This window comes from Nematostella vectensis, chromosome 10 (genome assembly GCF_932526225.1).
Source record: "Nematostella vectensis chromosome 10, jaNemVect1.1, whole genome shotgun sequence".
In the NCBI taxonomy this organism is placed as follows: domain Eukaryota; kingdom Metazoa; phylum Cnidaria; class Anthozoa; order Actiniaria; family Edwardsiidae; genus Nematostella; species Nematostella vectensis.
In genome coordinates this window covers 11,646,866-11,664,522 of record NC_064043.1, presented here as the reverse complement: position 1 = coordinate 11,664,522, position 17,657 = coordinate 11,646,866, and the positions used below count along the sequence as shown (strand labels likewise).

General features: G+C 42.7%; 1 protein-coding gene across 1 annotated transcript; it reads right to left on the bottom strand.

Annotated features, from left to right (window-relative positions):
* Positions 1-392: 392 nt before the first annotated feature.
* LOC5510589 (signal peptide, CUB and EGF-like domain-containing protein 2) lies at positions 393-16,742 on the bottom strand. The gene is made up of 24 exons (XM_032379776.2): positions 16,587-16,742; positions 15,725-15,800; positions 15,134-15,242; positions 14,202-14,348; positions 13,867-14,017; positions 12,848-12,901; positions 12,257-12,388; positions 11,870-11,992; positions 11,068-11,202; positions 10,519-10,662; positions 9,835-9,963; positions 9,406-9,528; positions 9,085-9,216; positions 7,849-8,046; positions 7,146-7,343; positions 6,709-6,951; positions 6,048-6,287; positions 5,220-5,399; positions 4,455-4,544; positions 4,004-4,156; positions 3,328-3,501; positions 2,724-2,852; positions 2,360-2,545; positions 393-534 (listed from the first exon to the last, which is right to left on the bottom strand). The coding sequence occupies exons 1-24, from the start codon at positions 16,645-16,647 to the stop codon at positions 512-514; spliced, it is 3,330 nt and encodes a 1,109-aa protein (XP_032235667.2). The 5' UTR covers positions 16,648-16,742; the 3' UTR covers positions 393-511.
* Between the last annotated feature and the right edge of the window lie 915 nt (positions 16,743-17,657).

Below are 17,657 nucleotides of genomic sequence, written 5' to 3'. Positions count from 1 at the left end.
GGCCTTTACTTTTTGAAAAAAGTAAACTCTTTTTGAAAAAAAGGGCATGATCATGAATGTCTCGAACAATAATTGTTCTGTTCTTAAATTCCACATTCACTGGCGTCCGAGATTCTAAAAAAATAAAAAGGGGAACGGGGGTAGGAGTGTACAAGTGATAAAATAAACATAGATATACAGAGAATGTATTAGGAATTTATCAAAATTAGCGGATGTGGGGGGGGGGGGGGGTAGGTACCCCTTTTTCCCAAGACCCCCTCCCCCCTTTCACATAAATTATCTTTAACTAGACGTAACCACAGTAATTTTCTAGTGCATATAAATAATCGTTGAATATTATGAGCAGTGAATATGTAGAGGTGTTTTCCCTTCTGGCATGAGATTCCATAAGCCACAATAACTAGTATGTTTTATTAATTTTTCAAGGCTACAATGACTTTTACAACGATTTATTAATTATTGTTTAATTATTGAAGTTGAACTCATACATGCTTTCACCACCACCAGTTATTTATCGGCGTCGACGGCGACCAACTAGGTGGAATAAAATAAACATAAGGGCACAGAGGATATGATAACAAAAGGGCCATTAAAATGCACAGAAACAAGTGATGCACTAGAGTCATTATGATTTATCATTTTTGCTAGGCGATATTATTGTCCAGACTTGTAGCAGGCCTCGAAATATTTGTGGGGCATGTTACAGAAAAAAACATCAAGGATATAAGAATATATAACATTAATAATATATACGCCCATAGTGATAATTTTACATTTTTCTAACATTTTGGGGGACGTGCCCCACTCACCACCACGCCTTGTTGTGCCTGTTGTCCCACCCACTACCACGCCTTGTTGTGCCTGTTGTCCCACCCACTACCACGCCTTGTTGTGCCTGTTGTCCCACCCACTACCACGCCTTAATGTGCCTGTTGTCCCATCCACTACCACGCCTTGTTGTGCCTGTTGTCCCATCCACTACCACGCCTTGTTGTGCCTGTTATCTCATCCACTACCACGCCTTGTTGTGCCTGTTGTCCCATCCACTACCACGCCTTGTTGTGCCTGTTGTCCCATCCACTACCACGCCTTGTTGTGCCTGTTGTCCCATCCACTACCACGCCTTGTTGTGCCTGTTGTCCCACCCACTACCACGCCTTGTTGTGCCTGTTGTCCCACCCACTACCACGCCTTGTTGTGCCTGTTGTCCCACCCACTACCACGCCTTGGTGTGCCTGTTGTCCCATCCACTACCACGCCTTGTTGTGCCTGTTGTCCCATCCACTACCACGCCTTGTTGTGCCTGTTGTCCCACCCACTACCACGCCTTGTTGTGCCTGTTGTCCCACCCACTACCACGCCTTGTTGTGCCTGTTGTCCCACCCACTACCACGCCTTGTTGTGCCTGTTGTCCCACCCACTACCACGCCTTGTTGTGCCTGTTGTCCCACCCACTACCACGCCTTGTTGTGCCTGTTGTCCCATCCACTACCACGCCTTGTTGTGCCTGTTGTCCCACCCACTACCACGCCTTGATGTGCCTGTTGTCCCATTAGAAAAATGCTTTCGGGGACGCAGTACCGCTCGCATTGCAGGCAATGCTTTGCACTTCACATCCACTCGCTACACGTTTAACGTTACGCTTAACGAGTCACGCTTTACACGTTAATTCACGCATTACACGTGAGTCATGCTTCACATGACAAGAGTCACGCCTTACGAGTCACGCTCTCCACGTGAAGAGTCACGCTTTACGATTCACGCTATCCACGTGAAGAGTCACGCTTTACGAGTCGCGCTATACACGTTAAGAGTCGCGTACACGTTGAGAGTCACACCCTACGAGTCACGCTCTCCACGTGAAGAGTCACGCTTTACGAGTCGCGCTATACACGTTAAGAGTCGCGTACACGTTGAGAGTCACGCCTTACGAGTCACGCTCTCCAAGTGAAGAGTCACGCTTTACGAGTCAGGCATTACACTTAAAGAGTCACGCTTTACGAGTGACGCTTTACACGTTGAGAGTCACGCTTTACGACTCACGCTCTCCACGTGAAAAGTCACGCTTTACGAGTCAGGCATCACACTTAAAGAGTCACGCTTTACGAGCCACGCTTTACACGTTGAGAGTCACGCTTTACGAGTCACGCTCTCCACGTAAAGAGTCACGCTTTACGAGTCAGGCATTACACTTAAAGTGTCACGCTTTACACTTCGCGTGTCATGTTTCGAGTCACGCCTTCAGCTGTCAAACTTCACATTTCACGAGTAACATTTTAAACGGTACGAGTGAAGCTTTTTACTAAGAACATACCCTCTTTTCTCTCCTTAATGCTGTAACAAACGAAAGGTTGCGTACCTGTGATACTAAGATGGACTTTCAGGTTGTATTTCTTCGAGGCTGAACCAAAGTTGTTCTCCACGGCGCAGATATATTCGCCTGCATCCTTCTCCATGACAATAGAGATGGAGTGACGCATTCCGATGACTTTCTGGCCAGTGGAATCTCGGATGTCGGCTTGTGTGAAAGGCCCTCCGAATCCAGCTATGAATAAAATTTGAACGGTTTCTTTATAATTTTTGAAAATATTGAAGGGCACGTGTTCTCAGTGCCCCACCCACTAATACGCCCCTGAGATATTACGTTTCTCAAGTCCTTTTAGCGGCTTTCTGAAACTTTCTAAAAGTGACCACGGTAGCTCGTGGCGCACTGAGTTTCTTACCAGGTGCTGGGATGATCTTGGTGATGTTGAAAGAGAGAGACTTCCCTGATCCTTTGCAGATGAGATCCACAGATTTATCCTCGGTCGCGTTATCGGGGATTGACACGAACTCAGTGATGACCGGCGGGCCTGTAAATATCGACCAATCATAGCTTTTACTGTGTTATCACGTGATATACATTTAATTTCTTAAAAATATCGACCAATCACAGCTTTTACTGTACATTCACGTAATATGCATTTGATGTCAAGGCGTGACAAGAAAATATTGACTAATCATAGCTTTACTGTGTTATCACGTGATATACATTTAATTTCCTAAAAATATCGACCAATCACAGCTTTTACTGTACATTCACGTAATATGCATGTGGTGTCAAGGCGTGCCTAGAAAATATTGACTAATCATAGCTTTACTGTGCTATCACGTGATATGCATGTGGTGTCAAGGCGTGTCTAAAAATAATGACCAATCGTTGCTTTTACTGTGCTATCACGTGATATATATATTTTAATGCCAAATCTTCACTGGATATAATTTTGTTTATCTGCCTCACATGTCACGTGACATCTATCTCTTGATTACGTGGATTGCGTGACATACCACCGCAGTCGCTAGCGCTCTTGCTGCCCAATCTTAAAGTGGTCTGTCCGGAAGGACAACTCTTGCAAGACTTTGAACCAGACACGTCCTGATACGTCCCCTTGCTGCACTTTTGACACAGACCAGACGACAGGTCGAAGCCACTTGCGGAGAATTCACCAATAGGGCAAAGCTCTAAAAATATAGGAAAACTCTTTTAAATGCGTAATCTACCTAGATTTACTAGGAGTTGAGTGAGTGAGAGAAGATATATCAAGCGGTATATGAACAATTTGTTGTTATGCAGTTGTGGTTGTTTTTGTTCATGTTGCAGTTATTGTTGCTGTTGTTGCAATTATTGATGTTGCTGTCGTTGCTGCAGTTGTTATTATTGCTTCTGTCGTAAATATTGTTTTAAATCCTGGCCGGGTTCCTAGAAAGCAGGTTTACGTTAACTCAGGGATGAATGCCCTTCCTTTTTATCCAATAAAATGTCAAGGTGGGATCTTTAAAGAGAAGTCCGTTAAATTTCAACTCCAGGTATGTGTTAGGCTTGAGAATAATTCCCCCCCCCCCCCTAGCCCCTCATCCTCGTAGGAAAACATTCTCTTGGGTACGTGCGTATACACGTATGGAGAATACCTCCCCACCCCTTTCCCCCTCATCCTCGTAGGAAAAAATTCTCTTGGTTACGTACGTATGCACTTCTTGGATCCGACCTTCAGGGTGGACGTCCCGCTTGGGCAAGGCTCACATTTCAGGCTACCCTCGGCGGAACTTATTTGACCTTTTGGACAACCAACGCACTGCTTGGACCCTTTATCGTAGAAAGTCCCCTTTGGACACTTCACTGAAAGACACACACGCAAAGAAAAAAAAAATTCTTGAGCAAAGTTTAATTATTAGGGCCCCCGAATGGTCCCCCGAAATTTCGATGTGCTTGCATGCTCGCGCATTTTTTTCCGCGTAGAAATGCTCGGTCTCGCATAAAAAAAACTGGGTGCTCGCAAGCTCGCAAATGCTCGCCAAAGATTATTCGGGGGTGATATTATTGATTCGCCAATTTGACGTCGAAAATTATTTCCCTGTTTCAAAGTTCGGTGTCATATTTATTGTGATCGTGGGGCATCATGGGTAATGCGTCTCACCGCAGATGTTCTTGGCTGGATAAGCGACGAGGGAGGACTGGGGCACATAGCCTTCTGGGCACCCAGAGCTGGGCTTAGGATCAATAAAGTCTGAAGATAAAAACAGGCATCATACACTAAACAGTTTTTATCTTTTCTGTATTGTTATTAGTTGATTGATTTTAAAAAACTGACTTTGTTATCTTTTCTGCTTTGTTATTATTTGATTGATTTTAAAAGAACACTAGCTATACACACATCTGCACAATTCATATGTCCCAAGTTTGTCGTTCTACTAAAGGGTTTTCAGTTGCAGGTTAAAACAAACAAGTGTCTCCCGCTAACTCGAACTGGAATGGATTATCTTGGGGTTTTGCTGCGTACATTCACAGTATTTTTACCCCAAGTAACCCTAACCTTTACAAACCGATTTCCAAGTAATTCCTATTTCACTTCAAGTACCATTTTATGTATTTTAACCCCGCTAACTCAATACTTCTTAAAAAAGACGAAATAAATCTTATGAGACGCCAATTAACTGCAGTCTACCTTTTGCTTTTCAACTTGTTTTTATTGTGCAGTCATACATTGACATACATGCGCGCGGTTCAATTATTTGTTGTACACATTTGGCATTATCCCTTGTTAACAAAAACACTACAGTAAAATGCATCATCCGGAAACTCGAACTATTTCACGTATGCTAAAATACAAATACTTCAATATTTACAGTAACAGTCAAAAAGGCAATACAAATTTATCAACAAAAATTGGAAACCCTCTTACCCACGCAGTCTGGGATTGTGCTCCACTGCCATGTGTGGATGTCACACGTGATCGCGAAGTGGAAATAGAAATGATCCTTGTTGGCATTACACACGACCGCCGCCCATTGAGTGCTCCCCCAGGATGACACAGTCAGCGTACCGCCGTCAGGCTGAGGGGGGTTAGGGTCACACTGGGCCTCTGGGGACGATGACAGTCACCATCATTATCATCATCATCACTATTACCATCATCATCATTACCATCATCATCATCATCATCATCTTCATCATCTTCATCATCATCATCATCATCGTCGTCGTCGTCATCATCATCACCATCACCATCATCATCATTATCATCATCATCATCATCATCATCATCATCATCATCATCATCATTATCATCATCATCATCATCATCATCATCATCATCATCATCATCATCATCATCATCATCATCATCATCATCACCGAAATCATAATAATCTCCAACACCATCACAACCGCAATCATCATCATCATCATCTTCTTCGTCATCGTCTCCAGTACCATCACCACCACCAAAACGCCATCATCATCGTCATCATTCCACTTTCTTACTTCAAAGCTTAAAAAGAAGGAAGTAGATGTCTGCAAAGCTTTCCACTTTGTAAAGAGAAGTATTTATTGCTCTTATAGCACGATTCCCATCATCACTGAAATCATCACCACCACCACAATCATCACATCATCGTCATCGTCGCCATCACCACTACCATCATCACTAAAATAATCGCCGTCATCATCACTTCCACCATCACCACCACAATCATCACAATTACCATTATCATTACCATCCCTCACTTACTTTTAAGCTGTATAAGAAAAGTGCATATGTCGGCATTGTTTCCCGCTTTGTCACGAGCAGTATAGGTTACTCTCGTAGAGCCGAGAGGAAAAGTGTCGCCAGGGTTGTGTGTCGCTCTCTGTTCGGTTACGCCGACATTGTCCGTGGCTTTTGGAGGCGTCCATGTCACCTCTGCTGTTGATTTCGTTACGGTTTTGTAGATGTCCGGTGGACAGCCACTGAAGACCGGCTTCGTATTGTCTGTTATAATAGGAATTCTGTATTAACCCTATTTTATCTTAATTTCGATACCATAATATTTCCGTCAACGTCACCAAAAATACGCATTGTAACAACCTTTGGCCTTCATATTTCAGCACTCTCTCACTAAAAATAATGTACTTTTTTGTACATGTATTTAAAGTGCTTCCTTGCTATTTTTAACGTTTTTTTTACGATACCTAAAATTTCGCGGACGCGTAACCTGTTTTCCCGCCATTTTATTTTCCCGCCTAAAAGCTTGTGAAGTACGCTGAACACCACGCGCGCCTAACAAATGAAAACTATGTAACAAAGATAATTTCCAACACACTAGACTCATTCGCAAGTGGGCTTTGATTTATATAAGTGGGCATATAAGTCTATATGATACTTCAGTACAGGAAAATCGAGGCAGACTAACCCAGCACATTCACCATGGTTATGCAGCTGATCGACTCGCTGTTCTGGTTGGTAGCGGTGTATGTGAGCGCCGTCGAGCCAGCAGGGAAGATGTAATAATCGCTGTACTTAGCGGGAGAAACGGTAACTTGTTGCACATTAGACAAAGGCTTCCCCAGGAGACCTGATACGTCCGCGGTGCTTTCAGTTGGGCCAAGGTCGACTGTCACATCCGTTGGGCAGGTGAGCGTGGGTTTTGGATACACTGCAAAAGAGATCGTATCGCATTGCAGATTGATAAATCGCTAGCGATTTATCAATCGCTACAGATTGATAAATCGCTACTTGGTGGATAAATCCACCATTTAGTTTCCATTAACTATAACATCCCGGGATACATGATTCTGCGGTAGCCTAGAAGATAAACTTCCTATAGCACCTTTGTACACCCTACCACACCTTTCTTGCATCGGAAGGGGGTCTGTACGACGCTCCACGTTCCCGTTGCTTCACAAGTGCGTGACAAGTCGCCCTCTGCCACGTAGCCACTGTTACACAAGAAGTGACACTTCTCCTGGTAGACATTGCCGCTAGTCGCACAGAAATTAGGGAACAGTCTCCCGTTAGATGGAGCAGTGAGGGCGGGGCAACGCTTTTCTGAAAACACAGTGATGGTTCTTAAACCTTTTTGTCATAGGTGCACATCGCGCCATAGAAAAGAGGCTTAAAGAAAAGATTAGAGAAGGCCAATCACGCCGCCATTCTGCACTCCCGCAAATCACCTGTCACGCAAAGCACACATTCCCATCGGATTCACATAAATAATCGAAATACCTGCAATCAAATATCGCCAAAAACGTATCAGAATTCATTCGTTGTTTTCAAGTTTTCTTCCAAATAAACTGCTGTATTTTAACAATAACAACGGAGTGGTTGGTAGACATTCTTTAATATCTTAAAAAATTAGTCGGCACTTCAATCTCGTTAGAGTTGGAGCTAAGGGTACGGCAAGCAGGATCGGTAACTAGTTTAACAATAACATTCAAATAACAAAGTAATATTTCGCTGGTCTAATATTACTTTAGGGTTATGAAGAGCAGGGCCGCCAGAGCGTTATATTTGTGCAGGTCGCAGTAATGCAGTTTGCTTTCCCACCACTTACTCTGACAGCTAGTTGGCGAACCGCTCCAAAGACCAGTGCTCTGACACGTGACACTGTTAGCAGTGTTCTCCGGTAGCTTGTACCCTGGCTGGCAACTGAAGACGCAGTGGATGCCTGCATAAGCGCCACCAGTCTGCGTGCAACCGGCAGGGGAGACTGTGGTACCGGTCACAGTAGACAGCGCGGGGCAGACATTGGCTAGAATAGTATAGATAGCAGAGTTAGATGGACAGCGCGTGGCAGACATTGGCTAGAATAGTATACATGGCAGAGTTAGATGGACAGCGCGGGGCAGACATTGGCTAGGATAGTATAGATAGCAGAGTTAGATGGACAGCGCGGGGCAGACATTGGCTAGGATAGTATAGATGGCAGAGTTAGGTGGACAGCGGCGGGGTAGACATTGGCTAGAATAGTATAGATGGCAGAGTTAGATGGACAGCGGCGGGGTAGACATTGGCTAGGATAGTATAGATAGCAGAGTTAGATGGACAGCGGCGGGGTAGACATTAGCTAGGATAGTATAGATAGCAGAGTTAGATGGACAGCGGCGGGGTAGACATTTGGCTAGAATAGTATAGATAGCAGAGTTAGATAAACAGCGCGGGGCAGACATTCGCTACTATAGTTTAGATTGCAGAGTTAAATAGACAGTGGAGGGGTAGACATTGGCTAGGATAGTATAGATTGCAGAGTTAGATGGACAGCGGCGGGGTAGACATTGGCTAGGATAGTATAGATATCAGAGTTAGACATTGGCTAGGATAGTATAGATATCAGAGTTAGATTAACTGCGGCGGGGTAGACATTGGCTAGGATAGTATAGATATCAGAGTTAGATGGACAGCGCGTGGCAGACATTCGATACGATAGTTTAGATTGCAGAGTTAGATTTACAGCGGCGGGGTAGACATTGGCTAGAATAGTATAGATGGCATAGTTAGATGAACAGCGGCGGGCTAGACATTGGCTAGGATAGTATAGATGGCAGAGTTAGATTGACAACGCAGGGTAGACATTGGCTAGGATAGTATAGATAGCAGAGTTAGATGGACAGCGGCGTGGTAGACATGACTAGAATTACCCTGCTGACAGAGTCCCTTGCGAACGCCAGCCCAGCGAAATACAGAGAAAATGGGCTCTGCCAGTAGGCTAGGCTAGGCAAGGCTAGGCTAGGCTAGACTAGGATAGTATAGTATAGATGAATGAAAAGACAGATAGAACGTAATGGCTCACCTTGACACTTGTAGATAGAGCTAGTTGTCTTGAACCCCTTCTTACAATCACACTGGTATAGTGGCACATTGTTTTTACAGTCTGTTGTCACCGGATCACACTTGTCCAGTTTTTCAGCGCATTCGTCAATATCTTCAAGCAAGAACACGTTCAAATAGGAGATGCTCACGCAAAATACGCTCTCATAAAGTTAAACCTAACTTAATTTTGTGAAGGAACCTCGGATATCTTACCAACTTACCATACCTTAAGATATCTATCTTAAGATTCAAAGTCCTACCAAAAAGACTGTGAGAGAAAATGTTCGCTAGTACGACTTACCGACACAATGATATTGTCCACTGAGCTTAAATCCCCGTTTGCAGTAGCATTGGTAACCGCCAACGGTGTTGTTACAAAAATGTTGACATCCACCATTGTTATCGAGGACACATTCATTTCGATCTTGAAAAATGCACTGAAATATTAGTATTTCTCATGGGCGGCGGAACTGGGGGGCATTGCCCCCACAATAATTTGGTAAGGGGGGGTGGGGGGAGAGGGCCCAAAATAATATTCTCGGTAGAAAAGAAAATATATAGTATTTAAGAATTTTACGTTGTTAATGATGTAAATATCGTAGTACCCTTTGAAGGAGAGAGGAGGGAAGGGGGGTCTGAAATAAAAAAAAATACTATATGCCAATGTTTCTGCCAATGTTTCTGTGTTGCGCATTTAAAATTTAATGTACCTCCCCTCTCGTGTACGTACCGACGCAGTTGAAATTATCAATGCCTTTCTCGATGTGATAACCTTTGGGGCAAGTGCAGAAATAACCCCCCGCGATGTTCTGACATCCGTGACTGCATCCGCCCTTATTTGTAGCACACTCGTCTACATCTATACGTTAAAGTGACAGGACAAAGTGAGAGGATACACTGCTTCTAAAGGCTGATTTAGACACAGCACGATTTAGTTGTATGCGACATTTCCACAGAGTCGTAGAGTGTAAATCAGTCTACGACTCCGCTACGACGCTCGACTACAAAAGTCGTAGTGTTTGATTTAGGGCTAAGACATCTCGTAGGCTGGTCTGATACGACTGAATCGTGCGGTGTAAATCGGCCTTAAGAGGGTTTAGAACTTTACAAAGAAATTTGGAATTTACGAGAAAAAAAACTTTGCTGAAATACCTTAGCCGAACAGAGATAGTCGAGAAAATTTCAAGCAAATAGCAAAATAGTTTTAAATAGTTTTAAATTTCCTTTATATCCGATATCAAATGGATGCTCATAATCCGTGGCCACACATACTCTAGGGTGAGTGTCCTATGGGTGTGGCACAAGACGACCAAAACTAATAAGTTAAGCACTTAAAGGAGCCCCCTAATTTCGCGCCATACTATTGATTGTTGATTTCCCAGGAATAAGGCGTTGTCAACCTGTGTACGCCTACCTTCGCACTTGTATTTGTCTGGGGTCTGTCCAGGCGGCCGTTGGAATCCGTTGCGGCAAACACAGGCGTAGTCTCCGGGTACGTTTTGGCAGACAGTGGAAGTTGTCGAGCAGTTATGCTCACCGTTTGTACACTCGTTCTTATCTGGATTAATAAGAAGTGATAGAATAATTACAAGTAATACCCGCGCAGCAGTAACAACAGCCCCCTAATAATTCTAGCAATATTCAATTTTCCTCTGGATTTGATATCGACATTTTCAGGGTTTTTTTTACTACTAGTAACTAGAACACACCTCCCGCATCTAGAATTTAATTTCTTTTTTCATCCAAGTGGTTTTCTGATGCAGTTAACTCGATCACAGGAGTCTCCTCTTGAAATCATTATTTTCAACCGGCGTTTCTTTAACATTCTTCCTCCATTATAATTGCTTTATTCTCGCAACATGATCTCGGGAAAATGAGTAGGCGCGTAGCTAACACAAAAATATCAACTATATCGTAGGGAACTATCTAAATTCAGAACGAATACATTCTGATTAAGACTTGCCTTTGCATGACCACTGGTCTTTGCGCTCGTACCCGGCGATGCATTCGCAGGTGTACCCTGGTGAACCTCCGATACTATTCTGGCAAGTAGTAGTTGTACTGTCACAGCGGGTACGACGCAAGCATTCATCAATATCTGAAAAGCCCACATAACATCTTATTACTAAAGGACAATGGCCGGGAAAGCATAAGACATAACAGCGTGGTTGAAGTACATAAGAGTGTCATGCATGCACGAGTCTTCGACAGCTTTCGGCCGGTATGAAACCTAGAAGGGAACAAATTCGTTAAAAAAATTGTAATTTGGTAAAAAAAAACTGGTAATTCAGCGCGCAGCCCGTATATAACGGCAGCCCGTCACACCGCAATCTTTGCCTAGCGGAGAAGCTTAAGATACTGACCGCACGTGACACTACGGTCTTAAATAAACGAACCAAGCTAGTTACGAAATGCCGGCATGAGAATAAATTCTATGCAACTGTTAGGTAACACCAGAGCCTTACGATTGCTTGATAGCATGATACTCTGAGTCGTCGGTGTGCCAGGAACCATACAATTATTGTATAATCATGCTCTTCTGACTTTTAATCACTATTGAACACTCTAGGTCTGGCAAAACAAACATATTTGTATCTATTAATTTGGAAAAATAAAAGTTGCAAAACGTTTGAAGACAGTTGTTAACAAATCCCCCCCCCATCGTTTTTATGTTCTATTTACACAGGGCCCCCAACGGCTCGTTGCAGGCTTTATCAGGATTTTGCATATTACTTCAGAGATCTATTAGTGATAGCTGGTCACACCTGAGCATGTCTTCTTGTCCGAGTTCAGTTGGAATCCTGGGTCGCACGAGCAATGATACGAGCCATAATCGTTGTTGCATTTCTGCTGGCAGTTGTGAGCAGTCTCTACGCATTCATTGACATCTGCAACAGACAAACCAAAATTTACTAAGATAGCTGAACAATGCGAATATCTCACTAATCATAATGATGATGATGATGATGATGATGATGATGATGATGATGATGATGATGATGATGATGATGAAGACGACGATGATTGTGATTATGATGGTGATGATGATAAGGATCGTGGTGATAAAGATGATGATGATGGTGATAATGATGATGATGGTAATGATGATGGTGATAATGTAAATATGCAAGCAAAGTAGAAGCTGTTATCACCTGTGCATCTGAAGTCGCTGGCGTGGTTGGGTTTAAAGCCTGATTTGCACACGCATTTGAAGCTTCCAACGCTGTTGACGCATCTAGTGCTTGAGCGGTCACACGAGAGTTGGTCCTCGCATTCGTTGATGTCTGCAGAGAACACATAATCAGTCTGTCATATCATTCTGCAGAGAACACATAATCAGTCTGTCATATCATTCTGCAGAGAACACATAATCAGTCTGTCATATCATTCTGCAGAGAACACATAATCAGTCTGTCATATCATTCTGCAGAGAACACATAATCAGTCTGTCATATCATTCTGCAGAGAACACATAATCAGTCTGTCATATCATTCTGCAGAGAACACATAATCAGTCTGTCATATCATTCTGCAGAGAACACATAATCAGTCTGTCATATCATTAGGAGATTGCGTAACACCTAATGCACATTCTCCGTCGTTTATGACCCGAGGATTGCGTGACTACCAATGCAGATTATTCACTCGAAGATTCGCGTTGTTACTTTTAAACGTGAATCGGTCATGATACGATGATTGCGTGACTACTAGTAAACGTCTTTAGGGTGAATTGCGTGACTCACCCTCGCAGGAGAGGCCGTCAGCTGACACCTTATAGCCCGTTTGGCATGTTTTGACTACAGAAAGAGAAATGTAAGACATCTAAATCAAATGATGTTCATATGTTTTTTTTATAAATTATATGTTTTTTCTTCTAAACGACAGACAAAAAAATTAAGCATCCTTTGGATCCCAGGGAGTCGAGGTCAGTGTCTCGAGCCTCGTTACGCCGACCTCGAAAACCTGGGTTCCGGTGGATAAAACTAAATCTGAGCCGCTAGCCCCCCTTCTGTAGCCAGGTGTTGATCCGAGTGTCCAAGCAAACGTGACCCCACCCCTCCCCCCTCCATCACTTAAGTTATTTGTGTTAAGGTGTTTGGTAGCCCTTGTGACCGGTAAAAAACCTGGGTTCCCGTGGATAAAACTAAATCTGAGCCGCTAGCCCTTCTTAAGTAGGCGGGTGTTGGTCCGAGTGTCCAAGCAAACGTGACCCCACCCCTCCCCCCCCCCCTCCATCACTTTGGTTATTTGTGTTAAGGTGTTTGGTAGCCCTTGTGACCGGTAAAAGACCTGGGTTCCCGTGGATAAAACTAAATCTGAGCCGCTAGCCCCCCTTAAGTAGGCAGGTGTTGCATATGAAGAAAACGTTGTCGTTTTGGGGGACTGGTTCCGAGGACTCCATTGACCAAAGATGGTCACAGTCACTGGTTTTCTCTTTTGATTACAAGTCATAATGTTTACAAAGCACCTGCGGTACGGCAACCTTAAAAATGACAGGAATCATGCAGTTTTTCCAAATAAGGAATATATTAGTTTCCTTATATGGAAGTGACCGCTTTTGGCAAAAACGACAATTTTTGGCTAAATTTTCTTGATATGGTCCGAGTGTCCAAGCGGACGTGCCCCCACCCCCCTCCCCCCCTCCCATCCATCACTTTGGTTATTGGTGTTAAGGTGTCTTGTAGCCCTTGTGACCGGTAAAAGTCTTGACGCAAAAGAAAAAAAGAAGAAAACAATTTTCAAATAGGCCAATAATACTCACTTATACAGCTCATCAGCTCAATTCTCATGCAGGGGTTGCTATAAAACTCGACAGGGTGGATTCGCACATAACGCGCCTTAGGGGGGTCCCCCAAGGGAAGGCGGATGCTTTGAATTACTATCGAGTTCATGTCTGTGTTAGCAGAAAATATCTATGGAAAAGAATAATAAACCTTAATTTTATATCATACTTTACATAAAACTGCCTTGGTACTTTGGGACCGACCGTTTCATAACTAGGTCGAAAACGAAATTTGCTTTTTTTCTAAACAAGGTTATCGCAAGGCCGGTCTCGGCCGGTTCAGGAGTCAATGGGTTGAGCCGATTCAGATTTACCTTGGGTTCAGCAGCTTCTTGGAGGAAGACAAAGTTCGTGCCATCCGTGCTATAAGACACGTTGTACCTTTTAACGAACTGGTCGTAGGTTGTGTTACGACCTTGTGTCAACACTTTGCCTAGCCACATCTCCTTACCAACGTCAACCTGAGAACACATATAAGAGACTCTGAATCTACTTGAACGTGACACGGTTATGTTGCTTTATTTGAATATAGAAATATGTTTTCTAAGATAAATATCATCCATGGTTTATTATATGCACGGGCCAAAAAAATGGAGTCGTTTTTTAGGATGAATTGATTTTAAGAGTGATATTTTAGTGGGATTAGTTCGTAATCTGATTTCCATCGACATTATTGCGGGACTAAAACATGTATTACTTTTCGTCACGCATTAGTTGGTCCCAGATTTAAACATGTCTTTGTTAATCTATATAAGCATTCACTCGCTATTTTTTTAGAAGCGCGAAGTGGTTGCTAGAAAATTCTATTGCTTACCTTAACGTGCGAGGCTAAAATTTAAGTATTGTTTTCAGTTTTCGCGCTTGAGATTTTGTCAAAATTTCCGCAAGGAAGAGAGGCATGGCTGATTGTGCTAAATGAGGAAATCAAAGTCGAAGAAAACTCTGTCCATCATGCTTCTAAGCAATTCATTTGCTGCTAAACAATCCATTTGCTGTTAAACAATCCATTTGATTCTAAACAGTCCATTTGCTTCTAAACAATCCATTTGCTTCTAAACAATCCATTTGCTGCTAAACAATCCATTTGCTGCTAAACAATCCATTTTGCTGCTGAACAATCCATTTGCTTCTAAACAATTCATTTGCTGCTAAACAATCTATTTGCTGCTAAACAATCCATTTGCTGCTAAACAATCCATTTCGTGTTTTGTGTGGCACAAATGTGTCACGATGCCCGGTTGATTACCTCGATGAATGCTATGCCATTTCTGACGTCCTCTTTCTTTGCGCACCACGCTCCCACTCCGTTGTCATCATTCAAGTTATTCAAACGGCCCTCTGACGCTTTTTGAAATCTTAAAAAATGGATAACTGTAAAATTTATCTGTGTTTAGTGTGGATCCTAAAAGGGGGACGCTTATTCGATAATGCCTCTAGAATATTTATTTCGATATCTAACTTCCCTCCAGCAAGCCCAATTCAAAGCACCTTAGGATCCACTCCCCCCCCCCCCCCCCCCCCCCCCATTTAGAGCCTTCTCGATCGCTTTAGGAGCATCTGCTCCCAGATTGTAACGACTTTTTTGCTAGGTCGTCATGTTTTACTCCTTAGAGCATTCGGGCCCGTCTGACCCTTTCTTTCCTTTGACTTTGTGCTCTTCTACCATGTGGTTTGTGCTTTTCTATCATGGGGTTTGTGCTTTTCTATCATGTGGTTTGTGCTTTTCTATCATGTGGTGCGGTTCTGTTATGACCCCTTTTCTCCCTTGAATATACCAGAGATGACAGTACCCCCACCCTCTCCTCCCTACATTATGATCCTCTTCCCCTGGACCTACCGGCTGTAATGGGAAGAGTCCGTCATGCTTGAGTCAGGAATGGTATTCTCTTCAATCCCGACTGCCTTATTGCAACCTGAGAGTAATATCATTAAAAAGCGATAGACCAATAAAGAATTCTATAAATCTGACGTGTTACTTAGGGGCTTATGTTTGCCTTTGCCTCTTGAATAATGATCGGTGTCGAATTGGCTATGAGTTCCTGGTGATGATGTTTTGGTGCGGCCATGAGAAGCAAAAACCCATCATTCAAATTGGTTATCGCAAGCGAAGCGAAGCTAGAGGAGATCTCATATCATTTCGCGCCCTCTATCGAGTAAGAAACATTTGCGTTTCGATTTTATCACGCATGCGCACTTTAAGTATGTATGCGCCGCATCTCGAAACGTGCACGTGTGGAATAATTTGAAAAAGGAACTATAGATTTGCTGCTTTCCAATTTTAATTGGCAAACACAAAAAACAATGAAGACGCACACGTATGACAAAGCCTAGAGATCCGTTAAAAACATTGCTGTATTTAGTAGTCTCGTATTATTCGAAGCGTGGCTGTATCTATTTCAATGTATCTTGTGTGAAATGGAAAAAAAATGCGTGGCTCTGACATGAAAAAGGTCGTTGCTTGCAATACAGGGACTATATTCCGCCTTAGTTAAGCGTAAAAACATTATAAGTATTACATACTGTAAAGTCGCAGTTGATAGCACGGATGGTAGGTGAATAATTAATGTAACTCACAGTTGATAGCACGGCTGATAGGTGAATTACTTACTGCAAACCACCGCTGATAGCACGGAAAAAGGTAGGTGGATTACTTACTGCAAGTCACAGCTGATAGCAGGGAAGGTACGTGAATTACTTACTGTAAGTTACAGTTGATAGCACGGAGGGCAGAAGAGTTATTGATAAAATGTACGCTAACATGGTTGCGACCTCTCTCGCGGCTCGCGAACCAGACAATATCTTACTTCGCGAGACAATGTACAAAGGAAGAGTGTTGAAGGCGTTGCTGAATACCAAAGATGTTGCTGTGTTAGATTGCCACGCGTCACAAGTATCCATCAAACATCAAATACTAAAGACATCAATTACAATGCAAAGTTATTAAATGTTTGGGATTAATCAAGGAAGTATAACTGTTTCCCCTTATCATTTATTTCTATCACATGTAGAACGGACTGAAGAAGAGAGAAGGCAATAATACTCATTACTCCTCACTCCGGGAATGAATTTTGTCTAGAATATTATATGATTTGCGACCGTCTTCTCATGTTATTAAAATACATTGTTTAAGCTTTAAAGTAAAGTTAACCAGTTGCACAAATAGCGGTTTCAACTTTATTTAACACTGAATAAACTACGTATTCTTCATTGATAGAAATATCGTAATGTTTAGATTATGTGCGACGGCTTGCTTGAACAGCTTGGGTCCCCAACTTCACGCCTACTTTAGATTAAATTTGTCTTCTTTTTAAAATTTGTTTCTTATTTTATGTTGAATGATATGTTATAATAGAATTGGTTTTACCGGTTGCTAGAGATAAAGGTAACAGGAATGTAGCTTGAATTGTGGGAGGTTATCTAATGCCTAAGTCTTACAAGTAAAAGAGGAGTCACATTTTCATGGTATCCGAAGTGGAAAAAAAGAACTGTTCAGCAGCTAATGGATCTCAGCTAATTTGGTGTAAATCGTGAGATAATTGATAAGAAGGGAGTGTTTATCCCAGCAGTGTCGTTATTTGTTCATATGAGACCGCTGTTTAAATACGAGATCAGTGATTCACACATAACAGGTGGTCTAAATTCCATCTAAAAATAGCTTGCAACGTCCTTATCAATTTTACATTACCTTTTCTGTATAGTTGCCCTGATGAAGGCTACTTATATTACTTATTAACCTTATTTAGACCGGGGGGGCTTTTGAGGCCCCCAGC